The sequence below is a fragment of the Cyanistes caeruleus genome, chromosome 9 (genome assembly GCF_971803275.1).
Source record: "Cyanistes caeruleus chromosome 9, bCyaCae1.hap1.1, whole genome shotgun sequence".
Lineage (NCBI taxonomy): Eukaryota > Metazoa > Chordata > Aves > Passeriformes > Paridae > Cyanistes > Cyanistes caeruleus.
Genome location: NC_141709.1, coordinates 12,128,542 through 12,151,453, shown reverse-complemented (window position 1 = coordinate 12,151,453; position 22,912 = coordinate 12,128,542). Strand labels below are relative to the sequence as shown.

The window sequence follows — 22,912 nt, the reverse complement described above, 5'->3', positions numbered from 1 at the left end:
AAAACTCACTAGGAATGTGGTTTATAAAAAGCAAAATCTTGTTTTCACTAGCCTGTAAATCTTCACAGTTCCTCAACAATTTTCATAACGCTTTTTCTTCTCCGCATTGTCATGGCTGTTTGCTGCAGTGATTGAGTTTTCTTAACTGTCAGAACAATGTCAAGACAATGTGAAGACAGTGTCAAGGCAAATATAGAAGGGTGACAGTGTGAAGGAGGGAAAGAGAAAAGAGCTGTCAGTACTCAGAGTGCTCTCTAGAGAAAATATTTCCATGATAAAACCATTGTCACCATGCGCTGAGCAAGAGAGAATCAAGTGGGGTTACTGCACTAGGAACATGTCTGGATGACAACTTGGAGTTAAAGAAGAATTTAGAAAAGCAGTTTGTGAGGATGTCTTTTGTCCATTACTCTTGTCCCATGTCATCTCCTAGATGATGCTCCCTAATACTTTTTATTCTCTTTCTAGGCTGTGTACCTCAGGGAAGGAAGTTATTGCATTGCCCACTGAGTGGAAGGTGAAGGGTTTTCCCACTGGATGTGATTGCCAAACACTTTATTAGGTGTCATGAGACAAGACCTCTGCTTGTGGATAGTCAGCACTGAAAGGTGCTGAGTGTCCTGCTCCCAAGTCAGTTTGGAGTTAAGGCACAATTTACCTCCACAGTGTATTTTTTTCTTGAAATACCCTTGGAAAGGTGACCCATTGTCACAAGGATGAGCAAAGTACAGAAGTGCAGCTCATCTGGGGCTAAATTCCGGTACCAAAACCCTGTACTACAGTACATCTCTACTGAAGGCTTCTGCAGAGTAAGGTGCTAACCTTTAGGACAGTTTTCAGGTTTTAAAACTAGGCACTGATCTTGCAGAAAATCTGTGAATTTGAGCTTTGTGCATGTGCTGTTCCTTCCTCCTCAGCCTTAGAGATGGGGAAAATGAAAGGGTTTTCTACTATTTTTGTCCTTTTTCTGGACATTGGGATAATTGGATATGAGAGGGTTTGTCATTATATTGCAGTTCCAGAAAAACAGACACCCTTTTGTCAATGATTTCTAAATAACATTATAAATCCCACAGGAGATGTTTAAGAAAAATTTAATCATAAATAGTTCCATTACTTCCATTACTTACACAAATATATATATATATATTCTTATAAAAATAAGAATTAAGTGTTAACTATTCAAAATTGAAAAGGCCAAGTATTTTCCATATATTGTGTTTACATATTTATTATAATTTATTATAAGGAGGTAGGTTGGATAGTTAACAGACTTTCTTACTTGTTGCATATGAAATAACTGAACCATAAAGATGCTTGCTTTTTTACCATTATCCTATTGCTGGGTTTTGCTTATTTGCAATTCATTAAGTATAAAAGCATCAAGCCTGGGTGGCCTGTTTAGATGAACTGCAAATTTTATGCCCAGCTGCAGCAGCAACGCTCAAAGGAAGCTGCATAAACTGACTGTAGCCTGGGTTATGTATCACTGAAGGCTGACTTTTCCCCCTTGCCCAGTTAAGGTTTTTTTAATCTGAAAATAGTCTGCCATTTTGGATTGTGCATCAGCTGGAGAAGAGTGTGTTTCTTGCCTGGGGCTCAGGTGCCTCCTCCCATTAGTGTTCGCACCTCAGCCATCATGTGCCTCTAGTAATTGCTGGATCTCTCCAATCCTCACAAAGGAAGGGCTGTGGGATGGCAAGTAAGTGACCTGATCCCTTCAAAAGTGGCAGCTAAGAGTGATCAAATGAAAGAAGTGATAAGTAAATTCTTACAGTCAGCAATGGAAATTGCACACACAGAAAGTGCCTCCATTTGGTATAAGAGTGAGCAAACAATAATGCCATTTTTAAAAAAGAAATGCTTGCCATATTACAGATCTCTCAGGCACAAGAAGAATCTGGAAAACTGTATTTGTGTCCTCCTGCTAATACATATCTATATTAATGTGTGTGTATAACTTATGAAGGGAGAAACACAAGATCTAAATTTAGTGATTTGAACAGGGAGATCACTTGGATTATGTTCACAGCTCTCTCAATGCAAGCGAGGTATTCACCTTACATTTCTCAGCTTAGCATTCTCACCTATAAAACTGTCATGTGTCTCCTTTCAGGCTCTGGGGCCCAATCTGCTTATGTGTTGTAAAAAATGCAAAACACCTCACAAAGAAAAAGCTGAAATTATTTTCATGGGAGAAATTTTCTCTGCACGTTTGAAAGGAAGAGAAAGAATCTAAAAGAAGTCTGTTCCTCCACATTTGTATGACTCTGCTGGGCACAACCACACCTCTAAGGATAACTTTCAAGTCAGCAAATGTCTTTGAGAGAGTCTAAACTGATGTCTAAACTCAAACTCAAGGTGCAAGTGTAAGTGCAGGGAGGACAAAAGAGTTTTACAAGGTGAAATGCTGGACTGACCGTGAACATGAAAGCAGAGCCCTTGGTATTAGCACAGGAAAATGTTAGAATCTAAGACCTCACCTGAGAAGCAGAACTAATTAGAGAAGATTAACAGAAATGAGGCATGTAATAGCTGGAATAGGGCATGACTGCAGTTTGAGAGGCTGAATCACTGGACCTCTCATCGAGGTAAAGATTTTAAAAAGACCTTTTTTAAAGGCAAGCGACAATTTTTTTAGATGTCCCTGTGGTAACTGAACATTCTTTACAGAATTCAAGCTCTTCTGCACATAGGAGTTTCCTCTGTGTTAAGACTGTTTTCATCCTTGATGTCTGGATACATTTCTGAGCATAAGTCATAACTTCATAACTGAGTCTGCACTACAGTGGTAGCTCAGTGAAGACTTTTTCTTTGGTTTTTTTTTTTTCAATTAATCTAGTAACTGATTTTTTGTTTAGTTTTTCTTTTTCAAAAGGAGTTTGAAATATACATTGCAAAAACATACATATTTTTGCCACATACTTTCCACTTCACAACTTTTCCTGTCACTGACAAGCTTCCAACAAATTCTAAAAACCTTTTATTACTGAATGGTAAAAATGTGTCAGAATTGGTGAGATAGCACTTCTGATACACTCCCTGAAATGACTGCTTTACCAGCTAAAACCCAAGTGGTTCACTTGGAACAGAAAGCACTGGGAGGAACTATTGGTGATCATCTAGTCCAAGCTGTTGCATCAACTAGAGCAGAAAGCTCAGCACCTATTGCCTGTGATGCGACTACTTCTGGGAACTTTCTGTAATGTTTTGTACAAATTTCTTATTTTTGGAAAGCCAGGTTTACTGTAAGCATGTGTAGCCACATGCCTGTAGTTAATGAAAGTTTTGGTGCTAGGGATTGCAGAAAAGAAGCAGAAAAGACCCAGAATTCTTCAGGCTGATTCAGAGCCTTTGCATAAAAGACATGCAGGTTTAAAAGACCAGAAATCCATCTCTCAGCTCTCTGGGTGTTTGCAGTTACATTAATAAAAGTAAGGACAGGAGATGTCTGTAGAAATGTTGACACAGTATGTCTGAAACTGAAGCACAATTAAATAGCATTGGCAGTTGTTGTGTGACTGCCCTCTAGAACATATTTTTATGTTAGCCCAAAGAAGAAGTTGTGCAATTCAAGATGCAAACACATTTGTAATGCTGTTTATCTCTTGCACAAAAATCTCAGGAAGTGTAATAACAGTCTCCACTTGCTTCTAATAGTATTGAAGAATGCAGTTCCCTCAAAGTTTAGTTTAAGAGCTGGAATATAACAAGCAGAGTAATTGTTGCCAGCCAATCAAAGTATCAATCTCAAAACCTCAAATATCTCAAAAGACATAATTCTCTATCGCCTTGAGAAGAAATCACTCTTGATTACAACCCCTCACTTCCTGGTTTCATAAGCAAAGCCATGCTGGTCCTTGCTGGACATAACACAGCATCTTCACTGGAATGAATGGACTTAGGAAGTTAAACCAGAAAAATTAAATTGAAATCAAATTTGCTCAAGGTTCCTTGTGGAATAGCAGAATTACAGACAACATATGCCTGTGTGACTGCAGCAAAATCATTGCCAGCTCAGAGGTGTTGGCTGGGGACACAGGAGGGCCACTGTAGGGTATTTTCCATTCTCCCTGGGCAGTGAGAACACTTACAGATATCTCTGGGAATACAAAGTGCCTGCATGAATCTGTGGGCAATTCCCCAAACAAAATGAAGAATGGAATGTTTATGATTTTAAGGCTATAACAGAAGCACTGTAAAAACGGATCTGATTTTGTAATGCTGTGTGCAGAAAACTACATTTCTCCTTTTTTTATTCCTTCCTATCACTTGTCAGATCATTAGGTCAGTGTGTTTGCTGGAAAGACTCATATCCAGATCATTCAAAGGTGTTCAGTGTCAATTTTTCCTTCTCCTGTTTAATTCCATTTAAGTTTTGCTCCAAACACCTCTCAGTCTTATCACTTCACTACTGTGGAAAATGGTGTCAGCTCCAAGTTCCCCACTTGTTTTTTAGGAAACACAATATTCTTTGGAAAAAGCTTTTTGAATGTGAAAATGGCAATTGATTTTAGTAACTTTAATCTTCTTGCACTTTTCCATGAGCTCCAAAATGGGAAGATGTTAGACTAAATTGAATCAGACATTTAAGACATACTCATGAGAAAACAGAACAGATAGTTCTTGTTATATCAAACTGAGGGCATTTTTACAAGGATTGAGGCTTGCAAAATGTTCAATACCATTAGTATTACAACCTGAATTACAAATGTCAGCTGTATTTAATGAGAGAGAAGGGATGGGTTTAGTTAGAAAAACTGAATTGGTAAGTCCTACAAAATGATGGCTAGACATTTGCTTTTTGCAGTTGCATTGCAGAGGCATCTTCCTCCAGTTGGTGCTTCAAAAGCAGCTGTGATACCACAGCCAGTATGACAAACACCCATGAGTTTGAACACAGTGAGTGTCCACACAGCTGAGAAATCAGACTCCATTATCTGCAATGAAGAGCCTGCAGTATAACTCACTGCCTTCCCAACACCTGGAAAGAGCGCCCCTGAGAGCATGTCTGAACTAATACACATCACCTTGCTGCTCCTTGGGCATCAGCCACCTCTGTTGCAGGAAGGGTGCAGCTGTGCTGGCTGTAAGAAAGGCAAAAAACACTACAGAGGTCTGACATGGTGTAAAATATTCTAACTGTGCCTACTCTTCTCCAACAGCTCCTTAATTTCCTTTGATAAGCTCATATATAGAGGATACAGAGAAAGAAGACACCAATCTTGTGAAATAAGCAAAAAGGCTGCATAACAAAAGAAACGTACAGTAAGAAGAAGGGAATAACACTGATATATCAGAGATTGCATCAGAGCTATTAATTGGGATGAAAATATGCAAGGCCCTTGTAAGTTCTTTTCTCTCTTTAATCTTAAAAGAATTCTGAAAGTCAGCCTCCACTGATTCTTACCATAAAATGTAGGAAAATATGAAAAATGTGTTTGTGGAATGATACATATTGCCACAAGGCTTAGCTAAACACGTGTATACTGCTGTATACAGATGTCTTTTCAAGGCTACATTATTATGGTGAGAGTTTTGGATTCCCTGCTGTGAGTAATCTGTCAGTGCAGGTTACTAAAATTGCAGTTGCTTGGATCCTTGCAGACTGATGACTGTCTATCATTCTGAGTCCTTGCTTTGGCTTCCTGTCAAATTATGTTGTTTTCAAAGTCCTCTAGCTCACATTCAAAGAAGGAAAGAAATGTGTCACAGTTAAATTCAGAGTTAGGGCCCTCCTTGTGGAAGAAAAAGCTAATGAAGCATTCTGCATCATCCTGTTGGAAACCCAAACAAGGGAGACTGGGACCATCAAGGGAAGAGTGTGGCCGGTGTATGCTGCCCCTTATGCTGCCTACAGCCTCCCTGGCAGTCTGAATGTGAATTAGAGCATCTCTGGCCTTATTTCAGAGGGGACTCAGACTTTGGTAGCACCACAGGATATGAACATAGTTGTACCTCTCAGAAACCTCAGCAAAGGAGCTCAGGCTATTGTGTCCATGGCTGAGCTCTAAGGGAGGGGTACAAAGCTGTGTTTGTTTACTCACAGCCTTGATCTCATTCACTGTGATTGAGGGCACTTTGAAGGAATGTGTCCTGTCTGCAAAGCCCCAGACTAATGCAGTCAAAGATGGTTTGTCTATCTCATTATTCTCAATATTCAAGGAAAAGTTTAAGGGACTAGGCTTCCAGTATGCTCAGCCTTGGGCAGGCAAGCAAGAGCAGTAAAAAGAAGTAAGGAGTTTCTCCCTTTGCCTGCCAGCATCCACCCAGGCCACAATTATTCAGGCACAGCATTTCCCAGCATAGAAGGCTGCACCAGGCAAGTGCCCTGATCCTTAGCTGCTGGAGAGGGGACACTGTAATGGGTTAGCAGCCCATGCCCCTTTTCTACCCACAGAAATATTTAGCCCTTGAAATATTCTGATTTCTGTCCCCGCTGATAAGATTCCAGGCAGGCAGAAGCTGCCCTGACCCTGAAGTTGCAGCAGCCTTGCTTTGTTGATGCCTGGAGAGGGACGTTTTGCTGGGACCGGAGGAGCCCTGCAGAGCTGCAGTGGCAGCTGTGTGGTGCCTGCCCAGAGGCCTTGTCAGCTGCAGTCTTTGTCAAAAAATGGAAGCAGATTCCTGTTGACCCATTTTATGGGAGAGTAAGATATAATCAATATAAAGTAAACATAAGAACCCCATTGGAAAACCCATTTATGTGGGTTGTTGGGGTTTTTTGCTGTTTGCTGGTGTGAGAGGTCTTTCGTATGATATAGCACTGGTAATGGCTGAGGAAACAGGGAAGTAGAATGAGAACTGACAAAACATGTCAGTCCCTAAAACCAACAAATTAATCTGTGATATCAATCTGGAAAACAATATGTATCACTTACCTCCTTGCTGCCTACTGTCTGTGACTCCAGATGAGTCAATTAGTTTTAAAGGCTTCCCTTAGAAAACGTAAATATCAGGATCTTTTTTCCATTTTTGGGCCACCACAAAGAGCAAAGGGAATATTCAAGGTTGCCTAGAGATTGAGGCATTGTCTAAAAGATTTTCTTAATGATGGGATCTGAAATATAAAATCAAACTCAAAAATAGAAGTATGTCTGGGAGGTCTTTGACTGCAAACCCCTGTAGGCAGGATCAAAGGCACTTAAGTTGCTATTTCTCTGAGTTCTTTATTAGAGAGAATTAAGTCACATGAACTAAGGCATGTTTATTTATTGCTTTGTAGTTGGCTGGATATAAATATTTAAACCTTGATATTTCATAAATAAGTGATTTTTGCTGCCATCAAAATAAAATGTTAAACTTCTCTTAGATGAAGCAGAACACTTAATCCAGTGTTAATTTGTTGCACTGTATCCAGAATGACCAGTTAGAACAGTTTCCTAGGAATCTACTGCTATTTGTTTTTGTGTAGTAAGTTCCAGCCTTGCATTGCTTTTTTATATGTAGCGAGAAGCTGGCAGGTTCAGCAGACAAACCATGTTTTAAATTCCTTTTCAGGTTTCTGACCATGAAAGTTTTGATATTGATAATCCATTCATTAATTATATATTATTGCATCATACTGTCAACATATCAAGTATACTCAAAATGCAAGTAAAAATATAAGTGATTTCACTTTAAAAAAAAAAAGCTGGAAATCAAACTAAATGATCTCTTGCATGGAAGTACTTTCTGTTCTCATTGTAATCAGTGCCTTCAGTAGCCAAAGTGCTTATTTTAAGTCTAGGGTACAAAAAAATAAGCATTCTTTATGTCTCAAAGAATGAGAGTAAACTATTTTCTCATTGGAATTTAGGCAACAATTCTGTTTTTGCTGCAACCAGGGGGCTGGGTACAGGCCTGCCTTTGCACAGTACATAATCCCCAGTTGTGCAGAAGGGAAGGGAACCATCTGCTTACCCTGCCCCAGAGCTGTGCCTGAGCTGCCCTGGAACCTCGGTGCCACCACAGCCCTTGGGGCAAGTCCCCACCTGTGCCTCTCTGGGGCTGTGTCCCCTGAGACCTTCACAGATCCCCCCCAGACTGCCCATGGTCTGTGTAACACCAGCTGTGAGATAGCAGTCTAGACAATCTCTGGCAGATTTTTATCTAACCCATTCATTAAAAAGTCCTGATATAGTGTCTTATTATCCTTCAGTTGGGAAAGTTCACACAAATCTTCCCTGATGTACATGGAATCTATTATTTTCCAGCACCAGCCCTTCTAGAGGTCACAGGGAGCAACTGATCTCATCACCATCCTTGATTGCCATTCTCTTTCGTGGAGGCAAGACTGTAATCATGCCTTTCCTCAGGCTTCTCTTCCTGTGACCCTTTCTAAATGTCTTTCTATTTTTTATGTCCCTTTCCAGCATTTTCCTAATTGCCTCTCTCTTGTTCAGAGCAGCACTCAAAACTGGATACAGCCAGTACTGAACAGTGGTTTGATTGCTCTCCTATGTCTTACATGTCATTTTACTGTCAACACACAACAGCAAAATATTTGCCTTTCCCTGTAACTTTTCAGTGGGGAAGTGCCCAATTTGGCCATCAAAATTTGAGCACTCTCTAAACAGCACTTGTTTTTTTTCTGAGCTTCCTCTAACAGAGAGAAAAAGGTATAGAGATTTGCACAAGGAAAAAATTCCCTAGGTACTTTAGGTTTATCAAAATAACACAGGGAGAACAAAAAACTGTGGATGGATGGATGGATGGATGGATGGATGGATGGATGGATGGATGGACGGACACACACACATAAACTTTATGTGGGGACACATTTGAAAGGTTTATGTATATACTGTATATATTAGGTGTATATTAAAACATTACATTAATGTCCTCTGCTTGTAAGAAATGTTTTAAATTTCCAGCATCAGCTTCTCCCGTACATTATCATGGATACAGGGTAACATACATAAGTGTTTCAAAATCTGTGTGAGGTCTCTGCTGCTGGTTAAGTATGAATGATAAAACACCTTTTAGCACAACCTGCTTTCTTGTCCATCAGACTCTTTCCTAATATGTCATTAGTCACAAACAACCTGCTTAGAGAGACTGATCCATGTCCTTGCTGCAGAATTCCCCTTTTGTCCCATCACTGTGGATACATCATTCAGTGGTTTGTCCTGTATTGCCAAAATCACTGTCATTTGAGGGGTAAATTTTTGAAGAAGCTGATATTTTTCACTGTCATTTCTGAATGACAAAATGGGATGTGGGGAAATGTTTAATCTCCAGAGATTCTCAATGGTGACAGTTCCCAAGTTACAGAGCACACAGCAGAGAGGGGGTCTGTACTCTCTTCTTGGAATGGGAGGTGTAGCACCCTAAGGATGCCTTGTAATAACTTGAACTGAGTGGCTCAAATATAGCTGTGGTTGGGATGTTCTTAATGTCACTTCTACACATTTATCTTGCAGAAGTTTCTGTCTGTTTTTAAAGTTACAGGTCTACTAATTTTCATTCTTAAGATTTAATTTCATCCCACACATGGAGATGCTATCCATGATAAAATATATAAATGAAAAGGAAAGGGAAAAAACCCTAACAGCCCAGCAGCATTACAACTAGTCTAGAAGCTGTTGCTTTTAACTTGCTGGAGATAATGGCAGACATATGAAGGATGTTTCATTTTTGCTGTGCTCCATATGCAATGTGCCAGGAGGGGAGGCAGAGCTGCAGGGCTGCTGGTGCCTGTGCTCAGAGGCTGCTGAGTGCAGCTCTGACAGGCTCAGCTCCACGGAGGGCTAATGAGGAGATGCTGAATGGGATGTGAACTCATCAAACCACGCTAACAAGACTTTGCTGGAAAGGTCCTTACATCGTCTGAGTGTGCATAAGGGATGAGCAGTGTGAGCAAAACCACAAATCTCTTTATAAGCAGAGCTTTATTCCTAACACAGCAATTAAGCAGTAATTGGAAGTTTTGTGAGTAATGGGAATAGTTGTGTGAAATTAAGAGTTCTTGTCCATGGGGAAATATTACATAGTGCCAGCATCTCAGAGGGGTGGAAAAAGTAAAGCTGCAAGTAAAGCTCAGATATTTTGCTCACATTAATAGCAATCCCAAATGAATTTCCACTCTTAATTTATGAACATGTGAACAATTTATGAAGCATTCATTTTGAAGTAAATAATAACTTTTTTCAGCTCTGTTGAAAGGCCACTAAAATGGAGAAAAATAAAATCATAGAATTATTTGGGTTGAAAAGCATCTTAAAATCATCTTGTTTGAACACCCCTGCTGTGGGCAGGGACAACTTCCTCTAGATCAGGCCTTGAACACTTTCAGAGATGGGGCATCCACAGCTTATATGGGCAATAGTTTTGACTTTAAAATATTATTTTTCTGCATTTTTTCCCAGAAGGAAGACAATTCTGCTGTAGTGGGAGGTAATCCATTGTAAAACTCGTTAAAAAAATCAGTACTTGAATGCTGAATTAAAAGATTTTGAACTTGACTTCAACAGAAGCACTTCCATAACTGATGTGTAAATATACCTGTATTTATCAAAATTTCTCTTCCTCTATCTCATAAGCAGCTCTCTGCCCACATTTTCATGCTTGTAATTCCTGTTAGACAATAGTATGGCAGCAATGAGTTATCAGTGCTCTGGATTTGGGACATGTTTTCTGTCACCTGTTGTACATACTGATTCATGGTCCCTCCTCATACAGACCTGAGCATCTCTGGATGCCCCCAGATTAATTTTCTGTGAGTAGTTCATTTGGTATGATTTGTAGAAACAAATGATGTTCACAAAATGCCATATAAACCCAACTTGTATTGAATGCTTGCACACAGAGTTCATGGTTTCTAAATACTATTTATTTTCCAAACTGTTTAGAATATATAGTTATACAGAACATTCTGCCTTTAAGCAGGACTTAAGATTAGAATCCTTCGGGGGAAGAGAAATCCAGTAAATTGATTTTAAAAACATAATGACTGTTACAACTTCTGTAAATATCATCAATCACTTCTGTTCCATTTTATCCTCAGCTTTTCTGTCTTGGTCTTTCTCAGCTTTAATTTTTAAATAGGGAAGCAGACAATTTTTAAGCAGTCAATTCTTCTGCTTCTGTTTCTGTCTTAGCTGTTCACAGTTATGTTTTTATAAACAGAAACTGTTAGCAGTTTTAAATGGGGTACAAACTTTCTAAAGAGAAAACACCTATCAAGATCATTAAATGCACAGCACTGACAGGTACAGATATGGAGCTGAGCCTGATTCTGGTTCTGCCTGATGCAGCTGCTCCATCCTGGTATATCAATTTGTGTCACACTGCAGCAACAGCCACAGTTCTACCTGAAAAAGTTCTCCAAGACTGAAAAGCCCTTTGCTTGAAACTCGCCATATAGAGAAAATCTGTGCCACATCTGTAATGCCATCCCAGTTATGTGGGCAAAAGAAAAGGCATAAAATTACATAAAATTACTTTCCTCGCTTTTGGCATCCTGCATTGAGGCAAGCTCACCCGAGGTGAAAGCCAAAACTTGTATTTATCTTCTTTCTTTAAACTGATTCCTGAGGGCTTTTTTCATGCTTTCATTCTAGCAATGTTTTCTTTGTGCATGAGGTTTTTAATGCAACCTTCTTAATTTATAAGAACTCAACTTCTAATTCCCATTCCCAAAGCTTTCATGTTTTGTATTGATTTGCCTGCCTCACGGATAAATAAAATTTTCTTGTAACACTACTTCTATTACTTTCCTTAGATAGCAGACTGTCTTAGAGACTTTCTGATTGCGCATCCTACAGGATGTAGACTTCGAAAATTGCTTTGTGAAAGTTAAAGGTCCAGGTTTTTTTTGTTTTGGTTTTTTTTTTGGTTTTTTTTTGGGGGGGGGGGTATGTCCTGTTGTGAGTTAATTTAGAAAAAGCACTTTGGCTTCCCCGATTCACATCATTACATCCCCAAAAAGAAAATTACTAGCATAAAACGATGTTTCTATGACATTCTGTATTTTTCTTGAATTTTCAAGTGTGGTATTTTTTTTCAGTGCTGGTTGATTCAACTGCATCTGTTTTCTTTTTAGTCTTTAATTTATGTTGGGCTGTAAACTGTCCAAGTAACAATTTGAGTGATGCAGCAACAGAAGGCGACCCAGATTACACAACACTGTACGCTAATGCCAAGTCTTCTTGTTTAATGGCAGCTGCTCAAAGCTTTGTGTTATTCCTATTCACATGCAGCGGACACAAATCAAACAGCCTCCTCAGGCACACATCCCACAGATCCTCATTTTAAACATGTTCAAGAGCTGCTGCTTTTCATACACAAACAGCAGCCCATTTAGCTTCCTCGGCTTGTATTTACTCTCAGCCATCTGACACAATTATAAATGAAAACCATTGTGACTTCCACTGTTTTGCACACTTCTGTTTATGTGGAAGTTTGCTGAGAACATTTTTTCTCTATAAAAGTAGTTGGACTTTCATGCATCCATACATATTTTGCAACACCAAATACATCACATTTGTTTAATATCTGCTTTCTCTAGAGGCTGAAAAGTATATATAATAAAGCAATACTACTGGAAAAAAATAACATGAACAGTTTAAGCAGAAGATTAATTAGTCTAGATTTTAATCAGAAAGGTTTAGATTTACTAAATGAGTGGTATCAAAAAGCAGACTTTAAAGTATAGGTACAGTTTTAGCAAAATAATTTATTGCTGTACCTTGAATGTGCAAAGCAACAAAATGCTTCCCTTCCTTATTAAAAAAAAAAAAAAAAAAAAAAAAAGTTGAAGCATGGAGATCAGGACAAGAAAGCTATCAAGCTATCAAGCAACTTAGTTTCATGGACCAAATTTTTTTGGCATTTCCATCAAATTTTTAAAGCCTTCTGACAACACAAGCTTTCTGCTAGAAGTGCATGTCTAACCATCTTCCCGGAGGATATGTCAGAACAATAAGAAAAAGCGCAAATCTTACTTTTTAAATGGATGAGCAGCAAAAAACTGAGGTAGAAGATGTGTAGAGAGTTAATTCTTGAATGAGCCATATTCATCTTGATAGGACATCCTCCACAGAGTTGCCTGTTGTCCAAAGGGCCGGTGCTGATCCTCAGTGCTTTCTCCTCGTGTCTGAAGCTAAGGGCACAGCCGGGGCAGCCAGCCCCCTAGGAGCCATCTCTGCCCGTGCCCCCCAGCCTGCCCACTCTGAAAAACCTGCAGACTTCGATTCAAGAGGCACTTGCGCTTGTTAGGGCTTTACTTCGGCAGGTCCGAGTGATTATTCAAACCTGGCGCAGATTTGTGTGGGAGCTGGACTGGAGTCTGTCCCTGGCGTGGGGAATGGTGCGCTCTGCTCCGCCCGGCTGCCCCCGCAGCGCAGGCACAGCACAGCGCCCGGAGTGCCCAGACCTCATCACCCATTATCGCCCGGCCAGCCCGGATACACCGCAGGCACGGCACAGCGCCCGGAGTGCCCAGACCTCATCACCCATTATCGCCCACCCAGCCCGGATACACCGCAGGCACGGCACAGCGCCCGGAGTGCCCAGACCTCATCACCCATTATCGCCCACCCAGCCCGGATACACCGCAGGCACAGCACAGCGCCCGGAGTGCCCAGACCTCATCACCCATTATCGCCCACCCAGCCCGGATACACCGCAGGCACAGCACAGCGCCCGGAGTGCCCAGACCTCATCACCCATTATCGCCCACCCAGCCCGGATACACCGCAGGCACAGCACAGCGCCCGGAGTGCCCAGACCTCATCACCCATTATCGCCCACCCAGCCCGGATACACCGCAGGCACAGCACAGCGCCCGGAGTGCCCAGACCTCATCACCCATTATCGCCCGCCCAGCCCGGATACACCGCACTCCTAATCCTCAGTGCAAACGCTTGAGGTTTTCTTGCACACTCAGCTCACAAACACTTCCTGCTTCCTGATTTTTTTTCTGTTATATTACACCGTTTGCACATGAAGTGAAAAGATGAAACATCCACCTTCTGAGTCTTTAGTTAGTGAGATGTTAGCCTGCTTTTTTCCTTAGTATTAATTTTTTGTTGTTGTTGTTGGTATTGTTTACACTGGAGTGACTAAAAAGCACACTTCTGGGAGCTGGCACAGGACATCTGAGCTTCATCAGGCTGTCTTACAATCTTGAACTGCCCATGGAGGAGTCAGTCACAGAACCAGAAGGTGTTCCAGCAGGATCAGTAAGAGAAGGGGGTGGCGGCAGGGCATGGACTCCATTTGGTTTTAGCCAGGGCTGGTATTAAAGAGCTGGTATTAAGTGCCTGTACAAGGGGAGTCTTCCCCAGCTGCCCCAGCAGCTCCTCAGCCCTGCACGGCACAGGCAGTGTGCTGTTTGTGCCCAGCGCTGTCTGTGTGCAGTGCCTCATCCACGGATCACCATTCCATTCACAGATAAAATCCTTGTCCTGCTCTAGCAGAAGGGAAAGTGAGGGCAGACAGAAGCAGCCCCAGGAGCTGTGTTCATCCCATGATCCAGTACAAACTCTGGCCCTCTGGCACCTCACCACCCAGTCTGTGTGTCCACTGTGGGGGAGCTGTGCACAGCAATTAGTGCCACAGCACCATTCTGGTCCTGAGACCAAGGCAGAGACGAGCTGCCTGTTTGGCAGTGAATGAAGTGGAACCTTTCCACCATCTTCACCTCTACCCATCCTCCTGGTCTTTGGCTCTTGGCATTTACTCTCCCTGCCTCAGTGAGAATTCAGGCATTCCCAAGCCCAGGAACAGCCTGAAAAATCTCGTTGGTCATTGCTATGCTATGTTACTGTCAAACAGGTAACAGTCAATACATTTGGTATTGTATTTGTCCTCCCCACTTCAGCAGAATGTTAATCCCCCAGTTCAGGAAGCCTTTGCAAATGAGTTTGATTTTACATGTACACTTAACTGAACAAAGTACAAGCTGAAATTCAAGTATATGCTGAAGGCCTCAGATGAGTAGGAAGCAGACTGTTGATGCCAACTTGCATTCACTGAAGTTGTTTATAATAGGTAGGTACTTTCACATCACTCATTAAGCTCAGTGAACTAATTAATTTAATTTTTTTTCCTGCAGCAAAGCTCCTTCTTCTTTCCCATCTCACTTATGTGGAGCTTCACTTACCCACTGCTGACCTTGTGGCACACTTTTCCAGACCCTCTCTCCCTTCTCCTGGCACCAGCAGTTCAAGCAGCTCTACCATCTGCTTTCCAGGAAGCCTCCACCCTCCCACTCCCCTGAGCCTTCCTATTCCACTCAGCAGCTCTGATCTCTCTGATGACAACCCAGGCTGGATTTCCTGGCAAAATGTCGAGGGTTATGAACATAATGATGAATAGGGGTCCTAGTGGAAAGTACTTAGATTAACTACCAAGTTAAATATAATTAAATGGCTAATTGTAGTTTTCAGCTGTTTCACTTTTTGTAATCCCCTTTTATATTTACATATGTAGTTGTTTGGATGTTTTCTTCTCCTTGCCATCTGTCTACTTTGTTTCTGTTTGAAATTATGCAGTAAGATATATAATCATTACAACATGAACACGAGAATACCACCGTCATCTGGGAATTCTTTTGTCAGGCTAAATGATGCAGTTTAGCTCAGTGCTGATTGCCTGCTTTAAGTGCATTATTATTTAAATTTGTCACTATATAGCTTACTCAGAACAACAGTATTTTCTGGATTCATATCCTAGTCAATTTGAAAAAGAAATCCTGTGAGTATTCAGAAAGATAGACTCCTAATTTAAGCAAATACAGTTTTCAGTTCTGAGGAATATATGGTAAGTACTTCAAGAAAACAGTCACATCTATTCAATCTGGATATTTTTTCTGAAAAATACACAATTGTAAAATCTGTACTCTGAGGAAACGTAGCAGTTCTCAGACATGAGGATACACCACCAATCTGAGAACTTAAATGTATTGTGTTCACACATATGTTGACATTGGAATTAAATACTCTGCCATGTAACTCTGTGGTAATTACAAAACATACAGCAAGCATATGAACACTTCCTAGGTATTCTGAAAGCTATTAAAATGTAATCACTTTCATAATAACCAAAAGAGCTGGTTTTTTCAGCCTGTTTGAAACTTAGCTCTGCGTTTCCCAATGCCTTTTTTCAAATGTTTCTTCTTCGTGAGCTATTTATATCCCAGAATATAATGGAGAATAAACTAAATTAACTTATCACTGCCCTAATTCCTTGAAGTTGCCTACAGGAGGAGGTTTGAATTTCTGTATGCATATCATCTGTACACAGTGAAACACAACATCTAAATGTATTTTCCATGCTTTCTCAGTACAGCTTAGCTTTGATGAGATTCTGCAGTCACAGAAGTCAGAGGCTATGCCATTTTCTCAGGGAAAAGGGATTTGCGTTGTCATTTGCTTTCACTTAAGTGCTGCTTTTTCTGTTCTGATTGCTTCCATGCAGTAATGACAGAGTGATGTGGTATCAGACTACACTAGTTAGTGTCATTTCTTCTAAGACATTTTATGCAACTCTGTCCAGCTAAATTAATTGTATAACATCTTTTGCTTCCTGATATAAGCAGTGTTTTCAATTTTCAGATGACAGCAGTACTAATTAATTGTGTATCTTCTGCTTCTCACTGGTGGGCATGTTTTCTGATTGTTCAATGTTGCTCCAGTTTAAAGTGTAATTTTTATTGATGCCATCCTGTGCCTTCTAGGTCAGATATATTTACAGGTGATTTTCCCAAGCAATTGGCACTTATTTTCCAATGTTTTGTTAGTTTAAATGTAAACTACAAAATAAACAGAAAGTAGAATAGTTAAGTAATTAATGTAAAGTGTAAAATTATCTTGCAAGTGGAAGATGCGAGTTTGCAAAATGCTTGATGCTGACTAACCTGAAGCTTTTAAAAATCCCTTTCTAATTTTAAAAATCCCTTTGCCCACTGGCAAGTAAGACACTGGTAATAGTCAGGAACAGCTGGGTGATTTCATGCTCAAATTAAATGTACTTTGAGCAGGTGGTCACTTCCCACCATATATTCCTGCAATTCTCTTTATATAGAGATTTCCTATAGCATTAGATTTCCTGCACAAGCTCCAACCTATACTAGCTCAGTCCCCAGTTCTGCATACTTAATGCAGAAAGCCTCTATTTATAAAATAATCCCTGATTTTCCCTAAGAACTTTCTTACTCATATTCAGAGGTGCTTCTTGTGTACATCTTCTCTTATGTTCTTGCTGAATTTCATCAGGGATTAAACTGGGTTTCTAAATTTCACTGGTCTTCCCAGTTCACCTATGGGAGAGCTTCATTTATTAAAAAAAACTACGGAGCATTCAAGCATGAAGTCACTCTGGTCTGACATCCTGGTTTGAGTATTAAATACAGTCTGAATTATTTATTGAAAACTGAGGATGATGGAGTTTCCTAGAACAATGGATCTGACCAAGTGATCCAAATCATCTTCCTGTTTACGGTACTTTATGTATCTCTTCAGTAAACATCTGATAGATAATTTCTTTTCTGCACCTTGTTGCACTTCGGGTAATTATGAGTGGACAAACCAAGGCCATGGATAAATCATTGTGAGCAAGGGATGGCTGAAAGGTCTTGTAGATTGAATTGTATTGTAAGAGGAAGTTGTTCACCTCACTAACAAAACCACTATAGATCTATTTGCATTTTAATTGGGCTCCTTGCAACAAGGACAACTCTAATTGCAACTCCTGATTTCCTGCAACACTTGCAAAGTTAACCACCCACAAAAGAACTGGGCAAGAGAGAACTGGAATCTCCTTTAACCCATACTTTTCCAGAGACAAATATTTGATTACTGTATTTAAATTCTTAGTCTATAAATGCTACTTCTTTTGAACTTTCTCTTCCTTTTTATTAGGGTGTACAAATTGTACAAATATTTTGGGTTTTGAACTCTTGCTTTGCTCCTTTTATGTCTTTCTCAGCCAGAATAAAGCACTAGAGCATGACCTGTCAGTTCTGCCTATTTTCAGGTTACTAATGTTTTTATGAAACTGAAGGGCTTTATCTGAAAATGTAAAATTATTTTGCAAGACCTGCCAAGCATATTGCTTTCTTAAATTTAATACACTTTTTCAAATTATGACTATTTTTTTTTTATTCCCATGGTAGCCACTTTCCTACTGAGTAATAAGGGATTTCTATGTGCCAACCTAAAATACAAATTTAACCAAATGTTTGGTTTTTGCTCTGATCTTTGTAACCAAAGATTACAGGAGTGTCAAGCTGATTTGCTCAGATAGCTCTAATTTTGGATGTGATATAAATAGTGAGAGCAATAAAAGCTGTTTCAGTTTTCATATGAAGTCTCTCCTGGGTATTTTACACATTGGTAGGCAAAACAAAGTGGCTTTGCAAGGTAGGACAGGATTCCCCTGGAACCTGCAGAAGTCAATAAAGTGTGTGATTCATTCATTCTTATCTTTGATGAATTTTTGTAAAACAACATGTTTTTATCATATTGTGTGTGGCTGGGAATCTGGGATCAGAAAGCAGGGAAGCAAGAGGCATCACCAGGGAAGCAATTTCAATCAGATGACTGCTAGGTCAGGCCTTGTCAATGCAGATGAAAATTGGCAATTAGTATTCTGTACCTTGCTGCTAATGAGCCATCTAATCAGGAAGTTTCTGTCTGTACCAATAAGCTTTCTATGAGTGCCAAGGTTACAGGAGTGCTTGAGAAAATGAAGCAAATTGTGTTTTTACAAAAGCACTGATATATCAAGTTCTAAATGGGTTGTACATTTATTTTTCCCTCTATGCTTTTCACTTCAGAAAATAGGTGTGTTAACAGTCTTACATATCCTCTTTTAATTCTCTTTTTTAATTCCCTTCAGAGTGAGTTAACTCATACTACAAACCAGAAAGACCTAAACATTAAAGTATTGGAATTAAATTTAAAATCCCATCTGTTACAGGGGACATAGTTGTACAGTTCAGCCACAGTTTCAAAGGTATTTGGAAAAGATTTACATAGGTTTGTAGCATGATTTCATGTGATCAATACAAAGTGGTTTTAGAAGGAATTCAGGCCCGACAATTCCAGCAGGCAACAGTGTAGAGGAGGAGAAAAAGCAAGACTGAGGAAGACAGGATTAGTAATTAAATATGCTTGATTTTAACACACAATTTGCATGTAAACATATTACTTCTGGTAAACACTGCAATTGTCCTAGGGACAGGGCAGGATGATGACTACAGTCATGTGGAGAGGCTGGGAAGGAGGAGATGCTTCTAAAACTGTTGTTTGAATTTTGGTCTTTGCAAAAAGAGAAAGACTACAACACACTTGGTTTCACAGCCAAGCACGGGGCTGAGGGACACAAAGCTAGTTCTTTCCCTGATTTTCTTCACTGTACTTGAAGTGATAAATCATTTTGAGGTAGTTAAATTTGCAATGCAAAACACCATAAAAAAAGTAATTTTTCTAACAGAAAAATGCAGAAGTTTCCTAATTTTTCATGATCCCTTATACCATTTTTTCCCCCTCTTCTGTACCCAGTCATTGTACATTGAGTGTGACAAGGTTTTGACAAGCATCTGACGATTTGGATCTCCTGGATTTGCAGGTCTTCAGTTGAAGGATGTGACTTCCAGAAACCACAAAGCAAAATTTTCCTGTAGGCATCTCTGAAGTGTCTCAGTGTGGATCATGGAAAGCACTAAATTCCTCTTGGAAATCTTGGCCTCTGTGTTAAAGTATTAGATAATATTATGGGAACAATAAGCAGTGGTAGGTGCCCCAAAGGGATTTCAAATTTCTGCTAAGATTGGGTAAGACAGCATTCATCTTAATGCCAATGCCTTTCTCAAAGGCTGCGGCTTTGTACTGAACTAAATCCTGAAAGTTTGTCAGTTTGAATTACATTGTTCACAAGGTAAAATGAAATACTCTGTCTTCCAAACTTGTGCTAATTTTATCTCACACCTACTTCAATCACTGGTGGTGATGCTGACCTCAGTGATGATGATGTATGTGATGTCACCACGTTCCAATGCAATGAAAGGAAAACACCCCCTGGACGGAGGAGGCACAGCCTGACCTCCAAGCACCATGTTGATGTGAAAGAGGGAAGGAGGAGACATTACTACTGTAGTTGACTTATATCCTTTAAGTGTCCACAGAGCCCCTCAAATCACCAGGTGGTTCGTTGCATCTTAATTTTTGTCTGTGATCAAGTTGAGATCTTTACATATGTTGGACTTCATGCAGTGCTTTTCATTCTCCTGGATACCAAGTATTTTTTTTGTTTGTTTGTTTTTTAAGGCATTTTGGCAGTAAGTTCTTCCAATACACTGAAAGCCTGGGTGAATATGATTTGTTGTGCATGTGCAGGTGCTGAGACCTCTGGTCTTAGCACCCAGATTTGATTTTAGCACCAACATTCACCAAACACAGGTTTGTGGGACTGAAACTTCTAAATCTGGGAGTTTCTGAGTTTCTGGAGTATAAGAATTTCTACGCCAGCACTTCCAATGTAACTACCATTATCAGAGAAACAAGATTTTGCTATCAAACTGCATATTCAGTGCCTTGACTATAAGCAAGTGTTGCACTGTATTAGGAACGGAGAAGTGATGATACTGACTCTCTAGCTTTGGTTGCAAAAGAGGGAACTTTTTATTCTTCCAGATCTTCTTTTATAGACAGTTCTGAGAAGGTCCAAAAAGGTAAAACTTTCATCGGCCATCAAACCAACACATCACTATCATTGGAGAGTTAGGAACATCACCCCTTGACCATTTCTTACATGTAAACAACAAGGTGACAACACCTGCAAAGATTGTTTTCCTTCTCTAAGGACTGTTTGAATTCTTCCCTATGATTTCTCAAGCCAGAGTGAGAAAGTTGTGTGACTTAGTTTCACACAGGCTCAAGCTAATGCCTGAAGCCTCAAAATCTCTTATTTGACAATTGTCAGTTCCCACAAGCAAGTTGTTCAAAAAAGATGTGTTCACAGTAGCAAACAAGAAATGCCCACAGCAACATGGCCCATATGTGTTGCAGGAGCTCCTCATGCTAACAGGGTAAGATTTCCTCTTAGTTTACAACTGCATGGGATCTGGCTGGGATGGATAGTGGCTTAGCTCAGGTAACTTGTACAGAAGGCATAAACTTGTGACCTGGGAGGTGGGATACTGAAAGGATGGAAATCAGGATGCTTCTGGGATCATTCCATAATAGGCCATGTTTCTGGTTCTGGTTCTCAGTTGGTTCAGGAGCTGTCACATATAAGGTCATGTCCCTGGTCCCTACCCTCAGATACCCCCATATATTGCTAAGTTTGCCACACCCCTTAGTCTTTGGAGCTTTCCCCCAGAACATGCTGTTTCTGCAGTTGTTATTTTACCATCACTGAAGTTTTTCAGGCAACTCCATCATTCCTGTCCCTCTGTTTTGCCACACTCGCCCAGCCAGACCGGACTTGGGAGTCGCAGTGAGCCAGTGAGCAGTGAGACTGTGACACAACTGCACTCAGAATTGAGGATGTTGCCACTGGTGTGACAGAGTAATGAGAAACTCCACACTCCCACAGCACTTTTGAAAGACTTTTAGTCCCCAGCTAAACCTATGGGCATGACTCATGCCTGAAGAACAGCAAATGATGAGCTCTTTCAGAAATGTAGCCCTGAAAGTTGCTAAATGGACTGTAGTCTAAAGACACAGCTAACTCATCCAAAATAAGATTAGTTGGAGTGAATGAAACAGTCTCTGGCAGCATCTGACTACTGAAAAATGGATGAACATAAGCCATGTTAACCTTGATCCCCCTGACTCCTGCAGCAGCAAAGTCAGACTTCAGTATTAATTTGGTGAAGTAGATTAATGCAACATGTCCTTGTATAACACTGTCTTTAAATAAGTTGGGAAACCAATAACCCACAAGAATGATACCAAATTCTCTTCTGACATTCATGGCAATCATGAGTGTTCAAGAAATGAAATTAACTTTCTGAAGGCTGGGCGTGCAGGATGTACTGTATTTGTTCTTCTCTTCATTAGAAGCTATGGAAATAATGAGTCTAGCAGACTACATGATTTGTGCTCACTCAGTGTGACTCTTTAACAGTTTGGCATTTCTTTAGGACCTTATTCCTTTATGTGTCACAAGCCACAGTTATTCAATAAATAGGTGTTGTAATTCAAAGAAACAAAATCTATCTGGCCAAAGTGATGCCAATTTGACATGTTCTCTAACAATAATAGCTGAATTTATGCAGTAACATTTATCATGAGCAGAATTAAGTACAATTGTTTTGTACTGTATGCCATTTAAATGAGAGCTCTTTTCCCAACACTGAGCAGAAATTCAAAGTTGGATGGTGGTCTCTCTAAACCACCTGGTCTTTGAAGTGAAGCTGGCCAGAGATTTTTGAAGCCTTTCAGAAGGAAGAGGGTAAGGTTTGTAATTTATTTTTCTCTGCGTGTGTGTGTAGTTGTGAGGTTTTATAAAGCATATTTTATTTAAAAATTGATGAAAAAGAGGTTTTTGCAATTTTAAAAGGTATTACCTTCTTGATATTTTTTTTCCTTTGAACAAGTAAAATAATTTTAAGGTGTTTTGAAAAGTTTGAAACATAAATTAAGATTCCTCCAGTCATACCTTTCAACTAATCCAAGCCACTTCTGATATCACATATTTTCAAGGCAATAAACAAATATTAAAGATTTCAGTCTGTGGTTTCATTCCAAAAAAGAAAAATATTTTCAAAGGAGAAGAAAACAATCTCATTCCCAGATTTACTTTGAAGTCTCTTCTCCATTTTTTGATTCAAATAATGCATTAGTGGAAACAATTTAAAAACCACTCAGAAGAAGAAAAGCAATATCAGCTCGTTAGCATGTAAAGGCATCCAAGTTACTGTCAGTCCTTTTGCCACAAAACCCAACAGCACTAAAAACACTCATGGTTGTTGTGGTTC

The 22,912-nt window shown here is 39.9% G+C and overlaps 1 protein-coding gene across 1 annotated transcript in view; it reads right to left on the bottom strand.

The window, feature by feature from the left end:
• Window positions 1–13,265, bottom strand: part of CRB1 (crumbs cell polarity complex component 1) — a 101,561-nt gene extending 88,296 nt beyond the window's left edge. Inside the window, exon 1 of the mRNA XM_023931870.2 lies at window positions 12,927–13,265. Coding sequence (XP_023787638.2) covers window positions 12,927–13,002 — 76 coding nt within the window. The 5' untranslated portion in view covers window positions 13,003–13,265. The remainder of the gene's footprint in view (window positions 1–12,926) is intronic.
• Between the last annotated feature and the right edge of the window lie 9,647 nt (window positions 13,266–22,912).